A 23,367-nucleotide genomic window follows, 5' to 3' on the forward strand; every position below is an offset into this window, starting at 1 on the left:
ACCTTGACGAACAACCAGCAGGTACGAGCATCATCATTCATCGCATACACACTGAAAGATTTTTTCACCAATATTGTTAAGAAGGGCCAAAAAGAGTGTGTATGCACCATTGCCTATCTCCAGGAATGGCTGGGAGGCTCCTGAAAATCATATGATGCTAGTGGCCTGCCCATAAAAGTGGGCAACTCCCCACACCCCTAACCAGCCGCTCGCACTCCCTGCCAGCCACCTCACACCACACAAAGGATCCGATTTATGAAATTTGTGCTAAATCTATTTATTGTAGCCCCCCATACAGTGCCTGTTTTCATGGCACTGTTTTCATGGCACTATGGCACTATGTAGAGCTGCAATCATGCCCACACAAAGCCTTGAGGCCATCAAACCCCCAATGCGCTATCATCATGTATGCATTGTTATTGTCAACATTTTCACCACCTACAGTATGCTCCAGTGAGCTTTATTTTTCATTGATTGTGTCTACATGACCAACCTGTTTCCAGAATGCTCTCTTGCCAAAATCTAATCACAATAATTACAAAAGACTGAAATACAATATGCTGTAAATAGTTGTTTCTGTACAGCAAGTCAAAGACAAGTTTATTTTATATATGGCTTGCAGTAATTTCCAATACAAATCAAATACTGTACATTTGTATTTCACTTACCAAAATATTTTTAATTTGTATATTACAGCTGAAAGGAATAAAATATCTCTAAAGCACTTTTAACCAAATGTTTATTGCAAATACAGTATGTTTTAAATACTTGGAACATTTTAAGGCACATGGCAGTATGTTTTTATTCACTATGATTTATCTAAGTATTCAGTATTCATCTTTGGGGCCAGATGTACTAAGCTTCAAAAGTGATAAACTGGATAATGATAAACAGACAGCCAATCAGCACTTACCTGCCATGGCACCGGCTTGGTTTGAAAAATGTCAGGTAGGAGCTGATTGGTTTGTTGTTTATCACTCTCCATTTTTCACTTTTGAAGCTTAGTGCATCTGGCCCTTGGTGAGAATTGTTACATACATGTTTATACCAAGCAAAGAAAACCATATTTTAATAGTGTTATAAATAAATAAAGAACATTAAAGGCACAGTTAAAGCATTTGGATAGCTGCTGAATAATTAAATGATCATTAAACATATAATACACGATTGCTCATATAAAAGATCTACTGATAACATTCTTATATTACAGTCCTTTAGATAGTAAGTTCTTACTAGACGTTAGTCTCCATAACTCCCCTGGTCTTCTGTCGTCCTTTGCAGCACTTGTCCTGTTTTCTTAGCTCCAGGGCACATGGTCAGCCTGCCCTGTTACCCCCTCACTTCTCCTGATTGTTGGTATGAGATGCTCTGCCCTGCATTACCTTTTATTATATTACTGTATTTTATTGTATAATGTTCTGTATTGTCATTTAATGTTCTATTCTGATTTACAGATGTGTCCACTTACATCTATCTAGCCTTCCTGCATATTAAACAGCCCTTCTAGTTACACCATGCGGTGGCATGACTTGGTAGCGCCAAGTATATTTTCATGCAATTTTTTCAATTAAAATGTGTTTCATTTGCAAAATGATGTAAATAGAATGCACACGCTTATACTGATTCAAATGATATAGGGCATGCCTATATTCTTTGTGCAACCACAGCTGTATCTGCATACCACAACTGCATCTGCTACAATGTTTTCCTTGAAACACTGTAACGTAGCATTTCGCATTGAGATACAAGAGCTATCACACAGAGAATACTGGCAGGCCGCATATCATTTAAGGCCGGTATTCAATTATCCCCTAGATGCGGTGTGAAAAATTTACATTTTTCACAATTTTTCTAGAAATTTCTCCATTATTTAGGCTATCCATTCGGACATGTAAAAAAAAAAATTATAATTTTTTTTACCAAAAATCCACAGGTTCAGGAAAGCCTATGTGTTTTCCCTAGAAACAGCCTCGTTTTTGTTCAAAATTGTTTTGGAGGATGTTGCTAATCCACAATAAACCCTGTTTCACGCCAGCAACTGCCTGTGGTCTAAATACTCCAATGTTAACAAGATGTTTCCTAAAAGGGAACACAATGATCACAAAGTACAGAAACTTCCAACAACATTCATATTCATCCTCGATAACATACAGTAAATGATCAGGCTAGTGATACCATTAAGGGCTATACAAATAGTAGAATTAATCCCTCATAGCCTTTATACAGGAAGATGACTGGCAATAAAAATCCCATATAATAAGAATCACAATAAAGCACAAATTATTCTGCCATGGCAATGGCATTCATAAACATTTTACTGGTAGTGTCTGCACCACATAAACAGCATTGATGCTCATAAAGTCTACAGCAATAGACATGTTATGACATATTTTGTGCTTAGAGCCTCCTGCATGATCTCTCCTCTAACATGAATGTCAATCAGCTTGTATAACACAGCTCATACTTTTGGTGAGGCTGTATACTAGCACAAACAGACAAGTTCCTTCTTAATATGTGGTATCACTTAATGAATGTGGACTGACAAGACTAATTTGGCCATTATGTTGAATTAAGGCCCCCATCCACTTGTGCGACTTGGGCATCGAGCTGAGGAATCGGATGAAAAGGCCCCAAATTGCATGTGTTTTGCTATCCGATCCGATGCAAGGCCCTGTACACATCCGATGTATCGTATGTGATCCTGCCGTCCGGGAGCTTCTGGATGAGATAGCAGGTTATCGCGTAAGTGGATGGGGGCCTTTAGTCTTCTATGGCTCAAAATTCATTCAAAATCAGAGCTTTACCTGTCTTCATTGCTTACTGTCATTATCACCTTTACAACGTAGCCTCATCATTACACTTTATACTATAACAAATACAATTCCTGCATAACAGTAAGTAATGGCTCTACTCATTGTACAATTGGAGTATTGCTGGCATAATGCACAGTGGAAATGGCCATTTTGTTTGCCAAGCCAGAATTCACAATGATGTAGTCTACAAATACCCTAGGCCAGTGTTTCCCAAACTGTGCACCTAGGCACCCTGGGGTGCCTCAGAGCCCTTGTAGGGGTGTCTCAGGTTGGTGGTCCAGAACTAATTCAAATTAATTATGGCCAGTGAAATAGGCAAAATCAGTGCTTGCGGCTTCCAATTATAAAATATGTGGGTAAACAGAAGTGAATCATGTTCCTCACCACATAACTGGACCTAAGGATAACATTTAATCACAATTTTTTAATTTAAAAAAAATTCAGAAATTCTCAGTAACAAACTTTTGGACTTGGGGCGCCGTGACAAATATTCTAATACTTTAGGGTGCCGTTATTCAAAAAGTTTGGGAACCACTGCCCCAGGCAATGGTCAAATCCCTGAGGAATGAGGCACTTTGTGGACATTGTGGACATAAACTGCATTAAATTCACCCATTGTTTGTTTAACTATTATTGTAAAAATATAGTGGCAGATTCAATTACCAGCGTTGTCTGCAGCATGATTAAAGCTCCCGGGTTAGCACCTGCAGATATTAATTATTTCTGTAATTTCCCACGTAGTAACTCATAGATATAGTGACAGATTCTATAGATTTCCCTGCACACAAAGACCAAGAGGGTGTCTTTTCCTTGCAGCGCCTGAAGCTTCTAGGAGAAATCTGCATTAACCCCTTCAGTGGTGGGTTTTTTAGGTAGCACTACCCCACTGGGTGAGTTTTTTTGGGGAGCACTACCTAAATACCCCCCCCCCCCCCATCTCTCCAGCATGTGCTATCGCTCCTTCTATCGCACCATTAGTATGCTGCACCTGGCGGCTGATGCACACTCCCTCGGTTCGTTTACGAACCTCTACATCATCATTATTTATTTACAGTCTCTTATATAGTGCAGCATATTCCTTTGTGCTTTACAATTGAAAACAGTGATAAAAGAACTTGGTTGTAACTGACCAACATAGAGGTAGGAGAGCCCTGCTGGCAAGCTTACAATCTATAGGCATAATAGGAGGGATGCATAGGATTCCATAGCATTGCAGTCCCATCAGATTGCAAGACAGTCTCAATGGGATGCAACTAGATATGAATCCTACTGGGGGTTATTTGGGGGTTCTGGGGTGCACAGCGATGGAGCAGATTGTTAAGGAGGGCCATGCAGAATGCAGTATGGCCCCCTGGTGCCACTGCACAATACCTGCCGGAATCAGCAAGAATGTATGCACTTGCCGATGCCGGAATCCCGCCGGGTCCCCACGGCTGCCCATATCAATGGCTGCAGGGATCGCAGGTGTGTATGCACCTTAACTCTTTGGAGCTGTAATTTTGTATAGACAGCTGTATACCAATTCCTCATTATGTACATTATACACATTAGCAGTCAGTATGTAATGGTAGAGGAGGGGTGTGTGTATTTTTAAGGCATAGATAACACAGTGTTGTAGTTTGTACACAATCTTAATTGGAAACTGAAATAGCAGAGCTCACAATGCAAGCTAGGTCACCGGCAACCGTTTATACCACACAAACACATGTGCATGTATGCTGGACATCACAGGGCCCAGTGGAAAATCTACTACCCTACCACCTGTATAGCCAGTCATTCACTTGCACTGACTGATTGGTTAAGTGCACCACATACACCAGCTGTAAATCAAGTTTCCTTGAATATTGGTTATATCAATTTGGAGAATCATAAAACTGCTTGTTATCGTTGGACACATTTGAGATGTTGTCCTATTGAGAAAAGTGATGCTGCCCAGTGATCTTGCCAAGCTCAAGTCATTTTTCTCTTGTAGGTGGTGACCAATATTCTACTCACATGGAATCCACAGTTCTATTTGTCTTGCATTATAAAACAGAATTAGGGGTCTATTCATGAAGCAGTGAAAAGAATTGATAAATGAGTCGGCGGAGAAGTTACCCATGGCAACAAATCAGCTGCTATGTAAAATATTTTATAATGCAGCTGATAAATGTTACCTCAAACTGCTTGGTTGCCATGGGCAAATTGTCCACTGGCCCACTGCTCCGCCCATTTCACTGCTTCATGAATCGGTCGCTTAGACATCTATGTAGTCAGTGACTCTTTCATACATTAAGGTATGTTATGTTGCCTATTGGAACATTTCAGGCAGCACACATTAGCACTGGGAGCATGTCAGAGGGTTCTGTATAGACAGGAATTATTCTCTTAGCATAATCTCACACTACATCATTAACACGTCAGCATTGATAAGGCACATCTGTCATTTCAGTGACACTAAGCATTCACACAACTGATCAGTAGAGCTAAATATTCAAACTGTTCTAGACATGTATGTACATATATCTTTCAGTGAATCACTAATGTACTAATGTACAATTCCATACAACATTGCATAGGTTCTCGTTTCACACAGAGAGGAAGACCTGGAACTTCCTATTGATTTCAGTAGAATATAGAAAACAGTTGTAGTGCAGTAATAGATAAAGCATCTCCTATAATGGTGCGTTTTAGTTACTCAGGAGATTAATACAGTGCTGGTGGGTCTATCTTGTAAAATGTGGCAAAACACTGTTCCATGGCTGTTATTATCTTTATAGGCAGATTACAAACCAAAAGCTAGTAAGCCTCAGCTCTGAACAATGTTTCAATGTTTTCTGTGTAGATTTGGCACCATGATGCAGCCAAATACAGGCTTTCATACAGCAGACTTGACAGCCTTTTTCCTGCTGGAAGAGTCTGCACCAGCCATAGACCTGAATTATTTCTTGTGTCCTATATAACAGTACTTTTTGAAAGAAGAGAAGTGATTTGCAGAGTAATGTTTTGTCATTTGCAGTGGTCTTCAGTTTAGGACACCTTGTTCTTCATACTTTGTTCTAGGACTCTCATGAAAGGTGTGTATGATCTGTGAGAAGCTCCTCTGGTGTCAGTTTCTGTGATGTTCTGTCGGAAATCTATAGTACTATTAAAAAAGAGAAAGCAGTCAGTCACTATTCATTTACCATCTACCACAGTGGTTCCCAAACTGTGTGCAGTAGTTTTGGGACACTTGCAGGGGGGTCCTGGGTTGGTGGTCCAGGACAATTCAAATTATTTATGGACAATGTAATATGCAAAACCAATGCTTCCAATCATATAACATATGGGGACAAACAAAGTGAATTCTGTGCCTCACAACATAATTGAACCTATGGATAACATTTGTGATTCCAAAATGTTTGGGAACCACAAATCTACCAACAAACATAACATTTACAAATCCCCATTAAAATCATAGGAACACATTTTTTTTATTTGCAAAAATATATTTCCACACAGCAAATTCATACCAAATTCTATCTGTATTTAGATTTGTGCATGTCGTATACCTCGGTCATGCTAGAGCTGGAAGAAGATGTCATAAAGGGGTATACACACATAGATATGTGTCCTAAGCTATTTTTTTAAGCTCTTTAGGGTAGGCGATTTCCCTGTGTCCAGATCTCCCAAGGAGAGCACATACACATGCAGTGATGTGTGCTATGCGAATTTGCATAAGCAAAAAAAGGCCGGGTAGTGGTGGTTCAGAATGAGAGATCTCGATCACTATCGCTCATTCTGTACACACAGAGAGATTTGCAGTCACTAGCTAAGCAATTTGACTAGATTTTGACTGCATGCACATTATAACAAAAAATTCAACTTTTTTATTGGTAACTGTCAAGACTATTCTCTTTTGTGTATGTGACACTTCACTCTATTAGATTGTGTACAAATAGGATAATGCCACTATTGTCTTTAAAACAAATGTGTCTTCATGCAGCTAGCCTCAATACACCATGTGATGCCATACACCCGGCGTGAGTGAGAAACCAGGTCCCATGCAACTGTACTCATCTTTTTTTTTTTAATGCAAATATGCAAAGTCACTAGAATGCACCAGGAGTCTGTGCTGATTCATTTGACATGTGACACTTTTATAACTGTGTGTGACTTAGGGGGGTATTCAATGTTGGAGGCCCGACAGCCATGACCCCGTACCATTCTCGGCCTGCTCAACCGAGAATTTGCCTATGTCCCATCTGCCGCGGGTCGAGAAGGGGGCATGGCCACGAGAAGTGGCCGGGAATCGGCGAGCTGCGGCCGGGAGCTCGTCAATTCCCGGCCGTTCTCGGCAGAACGAGCCCAACTGCTTCTGAAGTTGGGTTCATTCTGCCGAGATCCCTTGCTCAATGCTGTCGGGGAAGACAGCATTGAATAGGGCCACACAGCCATCTCCCCTATCGGGAATGGCTGTGGGAGATTAAATATCCCCCTTAGTGCAGCATCCTATTAGCTGTGGTAAATTGCTAATGGAAACCACAAGGTGTAAACTGGCACTTATCAGGGATTCTGAGGCACACATAGCAGATTCCCAGACATGAAGCTCCAGGAGACCAGTTCCTCAGCCAATAACACATGGGTCTGGGAACTTATCCTTTTTTCTGTGTGGTAAATTAGTCAATACTAATTTCCATAAAGGCACCACGAGACAAGTAAATGCACAGTATATTTAACGTTGACCACTAAGCGAACAGCAATGAACACATTCGTCTTGTAATGTGGGTTAGTGCCCAGCTGGTAACATGCCAGATTTTTAGCAATTTTGCAAATTCTACTTATTTACATTTCTCAAAATGAACTTACTTTGAGGTGGCTGGACTTGTGTGTGTAACAGATGGCTCACTGGGAAGAGAGAGTTGTGGACATTAAAAGACACCCAATACTTCTATACATGTAGACTGAATAGTTATTGACTATGGCAAAGATAAATATATACTTTATTGGTAGCAAAATTGGTGTAAATTAAAATATGAAAAAATGTACAGAATGTATTGGACTTTACCAATATGAAAGACCCTATACCATTGTATCTCTACGGTCATAATAGCGGATGTGCAATTGTAGCCCATAGGCATGTGCAGTGTGCAAATAGCAAAATCCACCATGTTACCTGGCTTATAGTCCGCTCTGCAGCCAGTAACCCCAGTGTTTTACACTTCATGTCATTTAAATGTATTTGGATAAAGAAGCACTGTAGCAATTAAAGGGATCTTTATGTGTGATATATACACCAAAGTACCTGTAGTAGTGTCTTACCGGGCTGTCAGCCATTATATGCTATCTAAACCATAAAACACATGAAAAGTACTTATGGGGGACGATCTATTATCTATTAGTGCCGAAGGGGAAAGCTGATAACGGCACCTGAATTAAGCCGATCTCTCACCCTTTGATGGGCCAAATTCACTTAAAATTGCTCGCACCCCTTTGGAAGTGAGAGCACTTTTAAGTGAATTCAGTCCGGTGTAAAGTGCACCCGGTGCCGTGATGATTTGCGAGTATGAATCATCCGCACCTAATAGGATCGACCCCTTAGTCGTTAACCCTATGAAATGTTTCCTACTAGAGTGATGTGGATTGGCTCTTGTTCTCACTGTATAACACCCGGAGATCCTAAAACCAAGAGAGCAGATGCATGGGTTGGACATACTGTACAGCAGGGGTAGCCAACTCCAGTCCTCGAGAGCTACCAACAGGTTATGTTTTCCAGGTCACCTAGCAGGCGCACTCTTTACTCACTGGCAAATTACAAAAGATCCACAGGTAGAGATAAATACCTAACTTGTGATTCTGTGAGGAGACCTGGAAAATGTTACCTGTTGGTAGCTCTCGAGGACTGGAGTTGGCTACCCCTGCTGTACAGTAATCGTACTGAGGAGAGTCGCAATGTTATGGTTTTATGTACCCCCAGGATGAACTGAATCCTGTGTTCTTTAGACTGTAACCAACCAAAACAGTAATGTATATACCAGTACCGCTGATCCTATTTACCAACAAAATCCATGGTAACAAATAACACTGAGGATAAATGTAATAATAAATAGTGTTATATACTCAGTGCAGATAGCCATGCATGAATTATCATCACATCTATGGTATTGCTGAACTAATGCAATATATACTATATTAGTTATAGCCGCTCCCATGCAGCTAGTGTAGGGCATTTTGCGGAGTCATCCTTACCTGCCTACATCAGAACTGAAGTTATACAGTCTCTTACTGCTCTGAGTACTTGCCAGTAAAATCCATGGTTGTTGGGGATGGACATTTTCCCTGGACATTAAGGGAGCAAGAGGTTTAAATCAGTAACATTTATGGCACAAGGTTAAACACCGGCAAATTGAGTTGCAGGTTATTAATAAGTTACAGTAGTGGCCTATAAGAATTCTTTCATCAAAGCATAGCACAGATTGGGTAGATCCAGAAGAAAATAACAGGGGAGGGGGGCACTACTATCAAAGAATGAATGTGCATTCTCTCTGGAATGGGGCATTCCCTCAATACAAGGGAAATGACCACACAGGTTATGCAGTCTCCATGGGTAACACCCCATGTTATTTATTTTATTTATTATTTATTTATTAACAGTTTCTTATATAGCGTATATATATTCTGAAGCGCTTTACAGAGTATAGTTGAACACTCACATCAGTCCCTGCCCCAGTGGAGCTTACAATCTATATTCCCTACCACATATACACGCACACAGACATTATAGGGTTAATTTGTTGGGAGCCAATTAGCCTACCAGTATATTTTTGGATTGTGAGAGGAAACCGGAGTACTCGGAGAAAACCCACGCAAGTACAGAGAGAATATACAAACTCTGCACAGTTATGGCCATGGTGGGAATCGAACTCATGCCCTCAGCACTGTGAGGCAGTAATGCTAACCATTACACCATCCGTACATTATTGTCACGCTGAGGGCATGATGTACATACAATAAACAAGGCCAAGAACCTTACCTGCATGCCATGCCTTGGTTCGGCTCCTGGTTGGAGACAGGATCCTCCCGGTGACTGTTCCAAGCTTCCTCGGATGGCTGGCTCCTCTCTGAAGTCTGCGTGCCTTGGCTGAAGCACATGGGTTATACCATTAGTTGTTAAAATAAAGCAGGGACAGTGCAGTGATATATTGGTACCGGATGGAGACAAAATCCCGGCGGTCGGAATCCCGGCAGACAAATTCAGACGTCGGAATCCCGACCGCCGTAATGCTGGCAATTTCTCCCTCTATGGGTGTCCACGACACCCATAGAGGGAGAATCAAATAGTGTTGCGAGCGCAGCGCGGCACTGGGCCTGCTGCATTTCGAGCCCACAGAAAGGCAGCGCTGGGTTCCCATTGCTGGCAATGGGGACCATACCGCTCTCTCACCACTTATAGATGGCAAGAGTGGAACAGGGGGAAACAACAGTAATCTTAGTTTACTTTGCTTTGTTGAATGCAGAAATGCTGATATAGGGCCTGATTCAGATATGATCGCATGTCTGCTAATTTCATTGCCCTGCGATCAGGTAAACACCACCCTGTCAGAGTGCAATGCCGCCCTGTGCAAGCCTGCAAACTGCTGGTCATGGCTTGCGAACATATTGCAGGCCTGTGATTAACTGCAAATCCATTCGTTGCCCATCTCATGTCAACCTTTTCCATGTTGGCCTAAAGCTTGTGTCGACCTAATGACCATGTCAATCTATTTCATTTGTTGACCTAGTGACTGTTAACTTATAGTGGTCGATATAATGACTGTTGACCTAAGTTATGTGAACCCTATGACCCGTACCAGAATAATTCACACATTGTCAGTGAAAAAGACTTTGTGCAGCGGAGTCACCCGGGGCCTGGCACACAGACGGCGGCTATTTGGCACAACTAAAGACACAGGGGTACATTTAATAAGAGAATTCCCATCTTAGTAAATGTACCCCTGTGTCTTTAGTTGCTCCAAATAGCCGCCGTCTGTGTGCCAGGCCCCGGGTGACTCCGCTGCACAAAGTAATTTTCACTGACAATGTGTGAATTATTCTGGTACGGGTCATAGGGTTCACATAACTTAGGTCGACAGTCCTTATATCAACCACTGTAAGTTGACAGTCACTAGGTCAAAATCCCATCCTCAATAGAGCTCATATCTTAATACATTTACACCACAGTATTCAAAATTAATATGTGGAAATCAAGTCACTTACCACTGAGGAAGTTCATATGATGTGGCAACATCTTTGGTTTCTACGCTGTCTTTTGGTAAATTTGCCATCAAGTATTCCATCTTGTCTTGTAATTCTGTATTCTGAAAACGGATTGTTAAATATTATCATCTATATATATCTCTGGTGTCTGTGTGTCACCGAAACACTTCTCTCTCACACATTAGCTACCTTACTAGCTTTGGAAGCATTTGCTTTGAGCAGGTTTAATAGTATGAAATAAGTATGGCTGGAATGTTCCTAGTTGTTTGTATAAATCAGAGGCAGAACTATGGGAGGCAATGGAGTAATCTGCCTCCGGGCTCCTGCTCCCAAGGGAGCACCTCTCCTCCCTACAAGTTTAAATCTATTAATTGAAAGCCATTGATATCACTTCTATGGCTGAATTTAGAAATATATATGTGTCTCTCTCTCTCTATATATACTTTTTATATTTTATACAGGTTGAGTATCCCGTATCCGAATATCCGTTATCCGAATTATTCCGAAAACCATACTTTCCAGAAAGTGGGAAAAAAAAATTGTTTAGCTAAAAACTCACTGGGGACATCTGTAACAGCACTACTGAGGACATGATATGTAACTGGCACGATATATGTACAAGAAAATGATTGCTTGGCAATCAAATTCAATATCTGAGATAGTACACAAATTTTGTTTCATGTTTTGAAACCTTGTTTTTTGAACAAATAAAATATATTTGTGTGTATGTTATGTGGTAATAAAATATATTTGTGTTTATTTTATGTGTTTATACAGCATAAATGCAAGATACTTCAAAATACATCATTGAAATATTAAAATATTCCAAAATATGGAATAATCCGTTATCCAAAATTCTCCTGGTCCCGAGCATTTTGGATACGGGATAGTAGTAGTACGTTTATTTATAAGGCGCCGCAAAGTGTCCGCAGCGCCTGTATAAGGTTGTGTGTCTGTGTGTGGGGGGGAGTATACATCTTGCCTCTAGGCAGCTGGGACGAACTTACGCCACTGGTATAAATGTATTAAAAACTAGTGTCTACTGGCGTCTTCACCGGCTGCTATTTCATATTCAATGCAGTTTGCAAAGCTACTGTAGAGCCTCCCTGTATACAATATTTGTTGTTTTAGCTGTAATGCTTTGAGTGCAAATATAAAAATCTCTGTGTGTACTGAGTGGAGAACAGGCTACATAAAAATGACCATGCAATTCCAATACATTTTGTTTTATGTTATTGCTCAGCTATAACTTGATGGATCAGATTTCTAGGAGTTTCCACTACAGAATGATGCAGTGCATTATTTATTTTATTTATTTATTTACAGTTTCTTATATAACGCAGCAGATTCTGTTGCGCTTTACAATTGTAAACAGTGATAAAACAAACTGGGTAACAACAGACAGACTTGGAGGTAAGAGGGCCCTGCTGCAAGCTTACAACCTATAGGGACATGAATATATAGATTCAGTAGTTTTTGTACCAACTTGGAACAAACAAATGAACCCAATGTTCTTATAATAATATACCTCCCAACATTGGTGGCATTAGAGGAGGGACAGTTGTACACGCCTTCCAAAAATAGAGGGGTGTGGTCTCAGTCTGGCGGCACCACTCCCCTGTTTTTGCCGCTTATTTCTAATAAATTAGCAAAAATCTACGAAAAATGTTCACGTTTTCATTATGGGGTATTGTGTGTATAGAATGTTGAGGGAGAAAAGTAATTTTTGGAATAAGGCTGTAACATAACAAAATGTGGAAAACACATTAGGCAAAGTCATGCTTTGCCTAATGCTGGGTACACACATATTCGATTCCTGGCTGCAGTGTGTTTTATGACCAGCTGTCACCCCCCTGTTTTGAAAAAAAATTTTATTACAAATGTCTGTTTATTTCAGTGAAATTAAAGAACTCTCTCTTTTTTGGGGCACAATTTGTAAATTTTATAGTTTAAAAAAAAATTACTTTTATTATGATATTTACTAAAATATGGAGGAACCAACTGTTATGGTGTGTACACACAGGGACGATATGCTGTGCTATGCGAGTCCTGATCAGATCGCATCGGGACTCGCACCACATTCATGGAGGGGCACAATTTAGACTATATAGTGCAGATCTGCACTATGTAGTCTTGCCTGCCCACTCTATTTGGCTGCCGATTTGCGCTCACATGGGAGTGAGCATCGGCAGCGCATCGGGCTCGCAAGCCCTAGAAAAGCATGCGATCTGCATGCGATATGGCTTCCGTTGTTCACTATATCGGTAACATCGGAAGCCATATCTTACTGTGTGTACACACCATTAGGACATATACATTTCTACAAACATAAAACATGCAACAGTTGTCAAAGATAGACAAACCCTGTATGAGGGAGAGCATGAAGCAGAGTAATACTGTTATATAGGATACACAGTATAGGTGAATCTAGTGTAAAAGCACCTAATTAGGCAGAGCCTGTCACTCGCAAATCCCTGTATAAGGGACAGTGTTAAACCACTAGTATATATCAGGTTTATACCTGTTTACCAGAAAAAGTTTTAATAGTGTGGAAATGAGCCCGGGAGCAGCCGGTAACTAATCTATTCTGTGCAGTAGGCCGGGAGGTAGTCTGGCGGTAGAGTTGAAGCGGCTGCTGCCCGTGTCCCGTCTGTAGTATTATAGTGAGCGGAGATCCGCGTCACTTCTTCCAGCGGGTCAGGGCTTCGGACTAGATGTTGTTGCCATGGAAACCTGACGCCGGGTCACAGATACCGGCCAGGCGCTGGAAGAGCACCGCTCGCTCTCTCTCTCCTCCCGCAGCCGGAGCAGCATGCAGCTGCTTCTGGCAGCAAGAGAGCAATGTGATTGGGGTGGGCAATCGGTAGTGTATGGGACTATAGGGCCAGCCAGTGCGGGCTCACCTGAACCCGGCTGGAGGCTGCAGAGGTAAAGTAGGGGGTCCCTGCTGGTCAGTGTCCGCCTACTTATCGGGCAGTTGGGGGAACTTTCCCGACACATCAGGACGATCAGCTGGGAAAAATCCAACAGGTTTTATTTTTCCCAGCTAGTTGGAACGCTGTTCATCAGCGTTTTTGTCCGTGTGGGAGCAACCAGCTGATAATCTTTTGCTCACACACACTAGAGAGATTATCATTCCAACCAGCCAAATGTTGGCTGGTTGGAACGATATTGTTCTGATGTGTGGCCGGCATAAGACCACACCAGCTGTCACAGCAGCCTTGGCTAAGATTGCATATAATACATCATATGCAAAAAAACTACATATTGTGTATTGTATGCAGTCCTGCGGCCTGGGAGGGTCTCAAGGGACAATCGCTGGCGACTTCTCCACATGAAAAGTCACCCGAGTGTACGGGGGACTTTAGAGACAGCTGGCCAATGTGTCTGTGTTACAGTATGCACAATACGGATTGCATTTGTACCCCTTGCAGTGAACCATAATTTGCTTACCCAAATTTGTGCAGACATAGGAAAGTATGCAACTTTATATGTAAAATCTAGAAATGTCTGGAAAAACTGCAATAATACTTTGTGATTATAAGCAGAAATGTAAGAACATGTGTCTATAAAAAAAAAAAAAAGGATCCTAATCAGCTCTCCAGAGCAATTTAATATCCTGCTGTGCAGCTCCCGAGACCTAATAGAGGTAATGCATCCTTGCAATGTCTCACTATTAACCCCTTCCTGACATAGCTAGTTTTTGCGTTCCTGACAGAGCCATTTTTTTCAAATCTGACATGTCTCACTTAAGTGGGGATAACTTTTTTTTGCTTTTACTTATCCCAGTGATTTTGAGATTGTTTTTTCGTGACACATTGTACTTCAAATTAGTGGTAAATTTGGGTCGATACAGTCTGTGTTTTTTTGTGAAAAATACCAAAATGTCGTGAAAAAATGGAAAATTTAGCGATTTGCAAAATGTTAAATTTTCTGCTTGTGAGACAAATAATCATACCACTCAAAATAGTTAATAACTAACATAGACCATATGTCTACTTTATGTTTCCATCATTATTTCAACTTCCTTTTAATTTTTTTGGACACTAGGAGGCTTACAATATGAATAGCAAATTCTCAAATTTTCAAGAAAATTTCAAACACTGATTTTTTTAGGGACCAGTTCAGTTCTGATATGACTTTGAGAGACTTGTATGTGAGACACCCCCATAAATGATGCCATTTCAAAAACTGCACCCCTCACAGTATTCAAAACAGCATTTTGGAAGTTTGTTAACCCTTTAGGTGTTTCACAGGAATTAAAACAAAGTGTAGGTGAAATTTCAAAATTTCATTTTTTTTGCAGATTTGCAATTTTAATACATTTTTCTAAGGAACACAGTACATTTTACTAGAGAAATGTGACTAAAAATTGATTCCCCCAATTCTTTTGTTTTCAAAAATATCCTATATGTGGCCCTAGTGTGCACGTTGACCAAACCACAGGCTTCATAATAGAAGGAGCACCTACTTGATTTTGGAGCCTCCTTTTTATGAGATTATTTTTTAGGCACCATGTAGGTTTCTAGGCACCATAAGATGCTAAAATTTAGGAACCCCCCCACAAGTTACCCCATTTTGCAAACTACACCCCTCAGGGAATTCATCTAGGGGTATAGTGTACATTTCAAACCCCCAGGGGTTTCACCAATTGTGGTACAACTGGGCAGTGAAAATTAAAAATTACATTTTTTACACAAAAATGCAGTTCTGGCTCAAAATTTTTCATTTTCACAAGGAATGAAGGAGACAAAGCACCCCAAAATCTGTGCCCCAATTTCTCCCGAGTACCGCAATGCCTCACATGTGACCAAAAAATACCAGTTGGGTGCATGGCAGGACTCAGAAGGGAAGGAGTGATTTTTGGATTTTGCAGCTCAGATTCTGGTGGAATTTTGGTGGGTGCTATGTCGCATTAGCAAGACCCCCCAAGCACCAATACAGTGGAACCCCCCCACAAGTGACCCCATTTTGCAAACTACACCCCTCAGGGAATTCATCTAGGGGTATAGTGTACATTTCAAACCCCCAGGGGTTTCACCAATTTTGATACAAGTGGGCAGTGAAAATGAAAAATTACATTTTTTTACACAAAAATGCAGTTCTGGCTCAAAATTTTTCATTTTCAGAAGGTATGAAGGAGAAAAAGCACCCCAAAATCTGTGCCCCAATTTCTCCCGAGTACGGCAATGCCTCACATGTGAACAAAAAATACCAGTTGGGTGCATGGCAGGACTCAGAAGGGAAGGAGTGATTTTTGGATTTTGCAGCTCAGATTCTGGTGGAATTTTGGTGGGTGCTATGTCGCATTAGCAAGACCCCCCAAGCACCAATACAGTGGAACCGCCCCACAAGTGACCCCATTTTGCAAACTACACCCCTCAGGGAATTCATCTAGGGGTATAATGTACATTTCAAACCCCCAGGGGTTTCACCAATTTTGATACAAGTGGGCAGTGAAAATGAAAAATTACATTTTTTTACACAAAAATGCAGTTCTGGCTCAAAATTTTTCATTTTCAGAAGGTATGAAGGAGAAAAAGCACCCCAAAATCTGTGCCCCAATTTCTCCCGAGTACGGCAATGCCTCACATGTGAACAAAAAATACCAGTTGGGTGCATGGCAGGACTCAGAAGGGAAGGAGTGATTTTTGGATTTTGCAGCACAGATTTTGGTGGAATGAATGGTGGGTGCTATGTTGCACCAATACAGTGGAACCCCCCCACAAGTCACCCCATTTTGCAAAGTACACCCCTCAGGGAATTCATCTAGGGGTATAGTGTACATTTCAAACCCCCAGGGGTTTCACCAATTTTGATACAAGTGGGCAGTGAAAATGAAAAATTACATTTTTTTACACAAAAATGCAGTTCTGGCTCAAAATTTTTCATTTTCAGAAGGTATGAAGGAGAAAAAGCACCCCAAAATCTGTGCCCCAATTTCTCCCGAGTACGGCAATGCCTCACATGTGAACAAAAAATACCAGTTGGGTGCATGGCAGGACTCAGAAGGGAAGGAGTGATTTTTGGATTTTGCAGCTCAGATTCTGGTGGAATTTTGGTGGGTGCTATGTCGCATTAGCAAGACCCCCCCAAGCACCAATACAGTGGAACCCCCCCACAAGTGACCCCATTTTGCAAACTACACCCCTCAGGGAATTCATCTAGGGGTATAGTGTACATTTCAAACCCCCAGGGGTTTCACCAATTTTGATACAAGTGGGCAGTGAAAATGAAAAATTACATTTTTTTACACAAAAATGCAGTTCTGGCTCAAAATTTTTCATTTTCAGAAGGTATGAAGGAGAAAAAGCACCCCAAAATCTGTGCCCCAATTTCTCCCGAGTACGGCAATGCCTCACATGTGAACAAAAAATACCAGTTGGGTGCATGGCAGGACTCAGAAGGGAAGGAGTGATTTTTGGATTTTGCAGCACAGATTTTGGTGGAATGAATGGTGGGTGCTATGTTGCACCAATACAGTGGAACCCCCCCACAAGTCACCCCATTTTGCAAAGTACACCCCTCAGGGAATTCATCTAGGGGTATAGTGTACATTTCAAACCCCCAGGGGTTTCACCAATTTTGATACAAGTGGGCAGTGAAAATGAAAAATTACATTTTTTTACACAAAAATGCAGTTCTGGCTCAAAATTTTTCATTTTCAGAAGGTATGAAGGAGAAAAAGCACCCCAAAATCTGTGCCCCAATTTCTCCCGAGTACGGCAATGCCTCACATGTGACCAAAAAATACCAGTTGGGTGCATGGCAGGACTCAGAAGGGAAGGAGAGATTTTTGGATTTTGCAGCTCAGATTCTGGTGGAATTTTGGTGGGTGCTATGTCGCATTAGCAAGACCCCCCAAGCACCAAGACAGTGGAACCCCCCCACAAGTGACCCCATTTTGCAAACTACACCCCTCAGGGAATTCATCTAGGGGTATAGTGTACATTTCAAACCCCCAGGGGTTTCACCAATTTTGATACAAGTGGGCAGTGAACATGAAAAATTACATTTTTTTACACAAAAATGCAGTTCTGGCTCAAAATTTTTCATTTTCAGAAGGTATGAAGGAGAAAAAGCACCCCAAAATCTGTGCCCCAATTTCTCCCGAGTACGGCAATGCCTCACATGTGACCAAAAAATACCAGTTGGGTGCATGGCAGGACTCAGAAGGGAAGGAGTGATTTTTGGATTTTGCAGCTCAGATTCTGGTGGAATTTTGGTGGGTGCTATGTTGCACCAATACAGTGGAACCCCCCCACAAGTCACCCCATTTTGCAAAGTACACCCCTCAGGGAATTCATCTAGGGGTATAGTGTACATTTCAAACCCCCAGGGGTTTCACCAATTTTGATACAAGTGGGCAGTGAAAATGAAAAATTACATTTTTTTACACAAAAATGCAGTTCTGGCTCAAAATTTTTCATTTTCAGAAGGAATGAAGGAGACAAAGCACCCCAAAATCTGTGCCCCAATTTCTCCCGAGTACGGCAATGCCTCATGTGTGACCAAAAAGTGGCAGGACTCAGAAGGGAAGGAGTGATATTTGGAGTTTGCAGCACAAATTCTGGTGGAATGATGGTGGGTGCTATGTCGCATTAGCAAGACCCCCAAAGCACCAATACAGTGGAACCCCCCCACAAGTGACCCCATTTTGCAAACTACACCCCTCAGGGAATTCATCTAGGGGTATAGTGTACATTTCAAACCCCCAGGGGTTTCACCAATTTTGATAAAACTGGGCAGTAAACATGAAAAATTACATTTTTTTACACAAAAATGCAGTTCTGGCTCAAAATTTTTCATTTTCACAAGGAATGAAGGAGAAAAAGCACCCCAAAATCTGTGCCCCAATATCTCCCAAGTACGGCAATGCCTCACATGTGACCAAAAAATACCAGTTGGGTGCATGACAGGACTCAGAAGGGAAGGAGTGATTTTTGGATTTTGCGGCTCAGATTCTGGTGGAATGAATGGTGGGTGCTATGTGGCATTAGCAAGACCCCCGAAGCACGGTGAAATTATGAACCTAATATTCCATAGATGTGTGGTATATTTTAAAACACTCCTTTATACATAGGCCGGGTTTGTCGGGGCAAGTGTCACACTGGAAAATAGTTTGCTTTCTTATTCCCTTTTTATAGCAAACTTTGCACCTTTTTTGTGTCCTGCCCTTTTTTCCAGTGGAGGGGATTTCATCAGGAAAATGCTGCCCTGGTACAATACGGGGGCCAGTACTAGAAGTACTGGGGCCCTCTGCCTGCTGGTTCCCAAATATTAGGCCCTTTATGACTTCCTCTTGAAAGTGCATAAATGTCCCCCTCTGGCCGGTAGAACGGAATAGCACGTAAGCGTTATACAGTGCCATCTGGATGATATACACGGCCACCTTCTTGTACCAGATTTTTGTTTTCCGCAGGGCACTGTACGGCTTCAGTACCTGATCTGAAAGATCCACTCCGCCCATGTACCTATTGTAATCCAGGATACAATTAGGTTTGGAGGTGTGGGTACTGGTACCTCGTACAGGGACGGAGGTGGTACTGTCTCCGTGAATTGTTGTCAGTATAAGGACATCCCTCTTGTCCTTATATTTGACCAACAACATATTTTCGTTGCATATTCCCCTGCTTTCACCCCTTCTCATTACTTGGGCAATGTGCGTTTTTGGGAGGCCTCTTTGGTTCTTGCGCACAGTACCGCAAGCTGCTGTACCTCTTGAACCAAGGGCCTTAAACAGGGGGATGCTAGTGTAAAAGTTATCCACATAGAGGTGATAACCTTTATCCAGGAAGGGGTGCACTAAATCCCAGACAATTTTCCCACTAACACCTACGAGGGAGGGGGGGCATTCTGGCGGTTCAATTCTTGAATCCTTCCCTTCATAAACCCTAAACCTGTGGGTGTACCCTGAGGTGCTTTCACACAGTTTATACATTTTTATGCCATACCTTGCCCTCTTACTGGGAAGGTACTGGCGGAATTTAACCCTTCCTTTAAAATGTATAAGGGACTCGTCGATACAAATAAATTTTTCAGGGATGTACACCTCTTCAAATTTGGCACTGAAATGATCAATGACTGGCCTGACTTTGAATAGCCGGTCAAAGGTGGGATCATCTCTGGGTGGGCACTGTGCATTATCGGTGTAATGTATAAATTTAAGAATTGTCTCAAATCGAGTCCGGGTCATGGCCATACGGTAAAATGGAGTACTGTACAGAACATCTGTACTCCAATATTGCCTAATTTCTGGCTTTTTTACTATGCCCATATGAAACACCAGACCCCAAAACGTCATCATCTCTACTGCATCTACAGGGGTCCACCTAGCAAATGATGACGTGGGGTTTTGAGCAATAAACTGCTGGGCATATAAATTAGTTTGGTCCACCATTAAATTTATAAAATCATCAGAGAAAAATAATTTGAAAAAGTCAATTTCTCTGAGACCTGTGGAATCAAATTGGATTCCTGGCATGGCCAAAAACTCAGGAACCTGGGGCTCAAAATTGTCTGGTGGTGGGGTCCATACGAGATCAATTGTTGGGGGGGGGGGTCTCAGCTGCTCTACGGGGGCGTCTTTGAGGGGGTCCCTCATCACCAGAGGAGGAAGAGGAGCTTAAGACGAATCCTTCAAATTCCCCGCTTGCATCACTGGCTGTGTCTGAGTCAGAGGCAAGCATGGCATATGCCTCCTCCACTGAATACATTCTCCTGGATGACTGGGAGGACATTTGGGAGGACATTTGGGAGGACATTTGGGATGCCATTTTTGTGTTACTGGTAGTGAAATGTTTCAACACGTGTATAGTGTAGGGGGGGGGTACAAACTTTATTTCAACCCGGGGGGTATGTAGTGTGTAGTGTGTATGTAGTGCAGAAAAAAAAAAAATACTTTATACCAATAAAAAAAAAAAAAAATGAAGGGGTTAAAAATAAAAAATTGAAGGGGTTAAAAAAAAAAAAAAAAAGGTCCTGCGCCAAAAATTGAGCACAGATGTTGGTCAGTAACGTCTGTCACTGAACAGCGCTCAAAGGCAACAGGAATTTGATCAAAAAAAAAAAAAAAATAGATCAACCCTGTGCCGAAAAAGATGATCAGTGATGTACGTCACTGATCAGCGCACAGCGGCCACAGGACACCCACAAAATCACAGTGTGTGTAAAAAAAAAATTAAAAAAAGACCCCACAGCACACACACAAAAAAAAAAGGTGATCAGTGATGCGACACTGATTACCAGTGAGGTGCAGCAGGTGCACAACCTTTGGTGCAACTGACAGGTATATATAAAAAAAAAAAAAAACCTCTGTACCCCCAAAAAAGTTGCTGATCACCTCAGATATAGTGATCAGCACAAAAGGCGGGGGCAGCAGACACAAAATTTAGCACTCTCTATCACTCTCTGTCACTATCTCTCTCTATCTCTCTATCTCTCACTATCTATCACTCTATGACACTGCAGCAGCAGCACTGACAGGTATATCTATATATAAAAAAAAACCTGCGCCCCCAAAAAGTTGCTGATCAGTTAATTTATACTGATCAGCACAAAAGGAGGGGGCAGCAGTTATATAAAAAATATATAGCACAATCTGTCACTATCTCTCTCTATCTCTCTCTCTCTATCTCTCTCTATCTCTCTATAACTATCACACTGCAGCAGCACAAAATATAGCACTCTGTCACTAGGCCTCTCTATCTATCTCTCTCTCTCTATCTCTCTCTATCTCTCTCTCTCTATCTATAACTATATCACACTGCAGCAGCACAAAATATAGCACTCTCTGACACTATCTCTCTCTCTATCTCTCTCTATCTCTCTCTATCTATCTCTCTATCTAGCTATTACACTGCAGCAGCACAATTTCACAGCACAGGAAGGCACAAGTAGCAACAGGATCCAGGAAGCATCCAGCACAGATCAAGCAGTGATCAAGCAGTGATGAAGCAGCGATCAGGTAAGTATGGAGCAAGGTTCTGGTCAGTATATGGCGGCAGGTGGGCACGGTGACCGCACTGCACGCTATTCCAGACCGGAATGGCGTCTGCAGTGCAGTCACCGTTAGTTTAAATCCCCCTTCCTTGGCTGTGATTGGTCCGTCGGTCCGACGGACCAATCACGGCATTTGTGGGCGGGCGGGGTGAGGTGGGGTGACACCAGTGTCACCCTTACACCCCGCGGTGATTGGTGCTGTACTTTACAGCACCAATCACCTCTGATCCCGTGTCACCGGCGAACGTTATTCGCCGGTGACACAGGAAAACGCTGTGAATGGCTGTTCACACTGAACAGCCAATCACAGCGATCGCCGACGGGGGGGCGGCATCGCAGCCCCCCCTGGGCATGCACGGACATGTCTGCTGTCAGGGACAGCAGACATGTTGAAACTGTCACCGCGTCTATAGACGCGGTGACAGTTTAAATCCATGACGTACATTTACGCCATGTGTCGGGAAGTGCTTCCCGACCATGACGTAAATGTACGTCAAATGTCGGGAAGGGGTTAATTGGATACTTAAAGCATATGCTTGAGTGAAGAATTGAGAAGTCTGCATGATGAATAATACATCAACTATAGCGTATGTAAGGTACAATGCATGTTGGAATATAAACATACTGTAGGACTGTCAATGCAGATAAATTTTGTATATTCAGTTTATAATGGCTTCATATTTTTATAAAAACACATTGCATTATATAGCAAAGATACTGGTGGTCCTGGGCATCCATCTTTGTACGACTAAAACAATTATCTAAAGGAGACATGAAAAGAATGTCTTCTGTGACACCTGGCCCTAGTCACCAATGTAAGTAGCCACTCTCTTTGTAACATGTGTTGCAGCACAGGTCATGGTGTACTGTATGTGGCTATTTCATTTTAACTGAATACCAGCAAATTCCTGATAAGAAATACTAAGATCGGTCATTACTATGATCCTGGTTCACTTCAGTATCTGTATTATCGTGTACATCAGGGGTGGTCAAACCTGTCCTCAAGATCTACCAACAGTTCATGTGTGTCAGGCAACCTGTGGAGCTATAGTAAGGCCCCCATACATGCTGCGTTAGCAGCGTGCAATGCGTCGCGATGCGATGCGCGCTCCCGCTGGCATCACATCACACAATACAAAAAGTATGTGCTGTACATACTGTTTGCACTGCCCGCGATCCACCCGATAATGCATCGCATTGCACGCTCCTATCACAGCGTGTATGGGGACCTGTAGGAATGAATGTAGCATGTTTGAAAATGTGACAGTTAGTAATGACTACAGCTGTGCACCAGCTAGGTAACCTGGAAAACATGGACCGTAGTTAGATCTCGAAAATA

The 23,367-nt window shown here is 42.0% G+C and overlaps 1 protein-coding gene across 3 annotated transcripts in view; it reads right to left on the minus strand.

Moving 5' to 3' along the window:
* Window positions 1–551: 551 nt before the first annotated feature.
* The window catches only part of MYZAP (myocardial zonula adherens protein), a 164,118-nt gene continuing 141,302 nt past the window's right edge, over window positions 552–23,367 (minus strand). The window contains exons 13-17 of one of the 3 annotated variants that reach the window (XM_083183826.1): window positions 11,028–11,128; window positions 9,805–9,912; window positions 9,021–9,110; window positions 7,641–7,679; window positions 552–5,937 (exon numbers count right to left, since the gene is read on the minus strand). In XM_083183826.1, coding sequence (XP_083039952.1) covers window positions 5,823–5,937; window positions 7,641–7,679; window positions 9,021–9,110; window positions 9,805–9,912; window positions 11,028–11,128 — 453 coding nt within the window. In that variant the 3' untranslated portion in view covers window positions 552–5,822. The remainder of the gene's footprint in view (window positions 5,938–7,640; window positions 7,680–9,020; window positions 9,111–9,804; window positions 9,913–11,027; window positions 11,129–23,367) is intronic. The other 2 variants (XM_083183828.1, XM_083183827.1) reach the window with 2 other exon arrangements.

Source organism: Crinia signifera, chromosome 4, assembly GCF_055691185.1.
Source record: "Crinia signifera chromosome 4, ASM5569118v1, whole genome shotgun sequence".
NCBI lineage: Eukaryota > Metazoa > Chordata > Amphibia > Anura > Myobatrachidae > Crinia > Crinia signifera.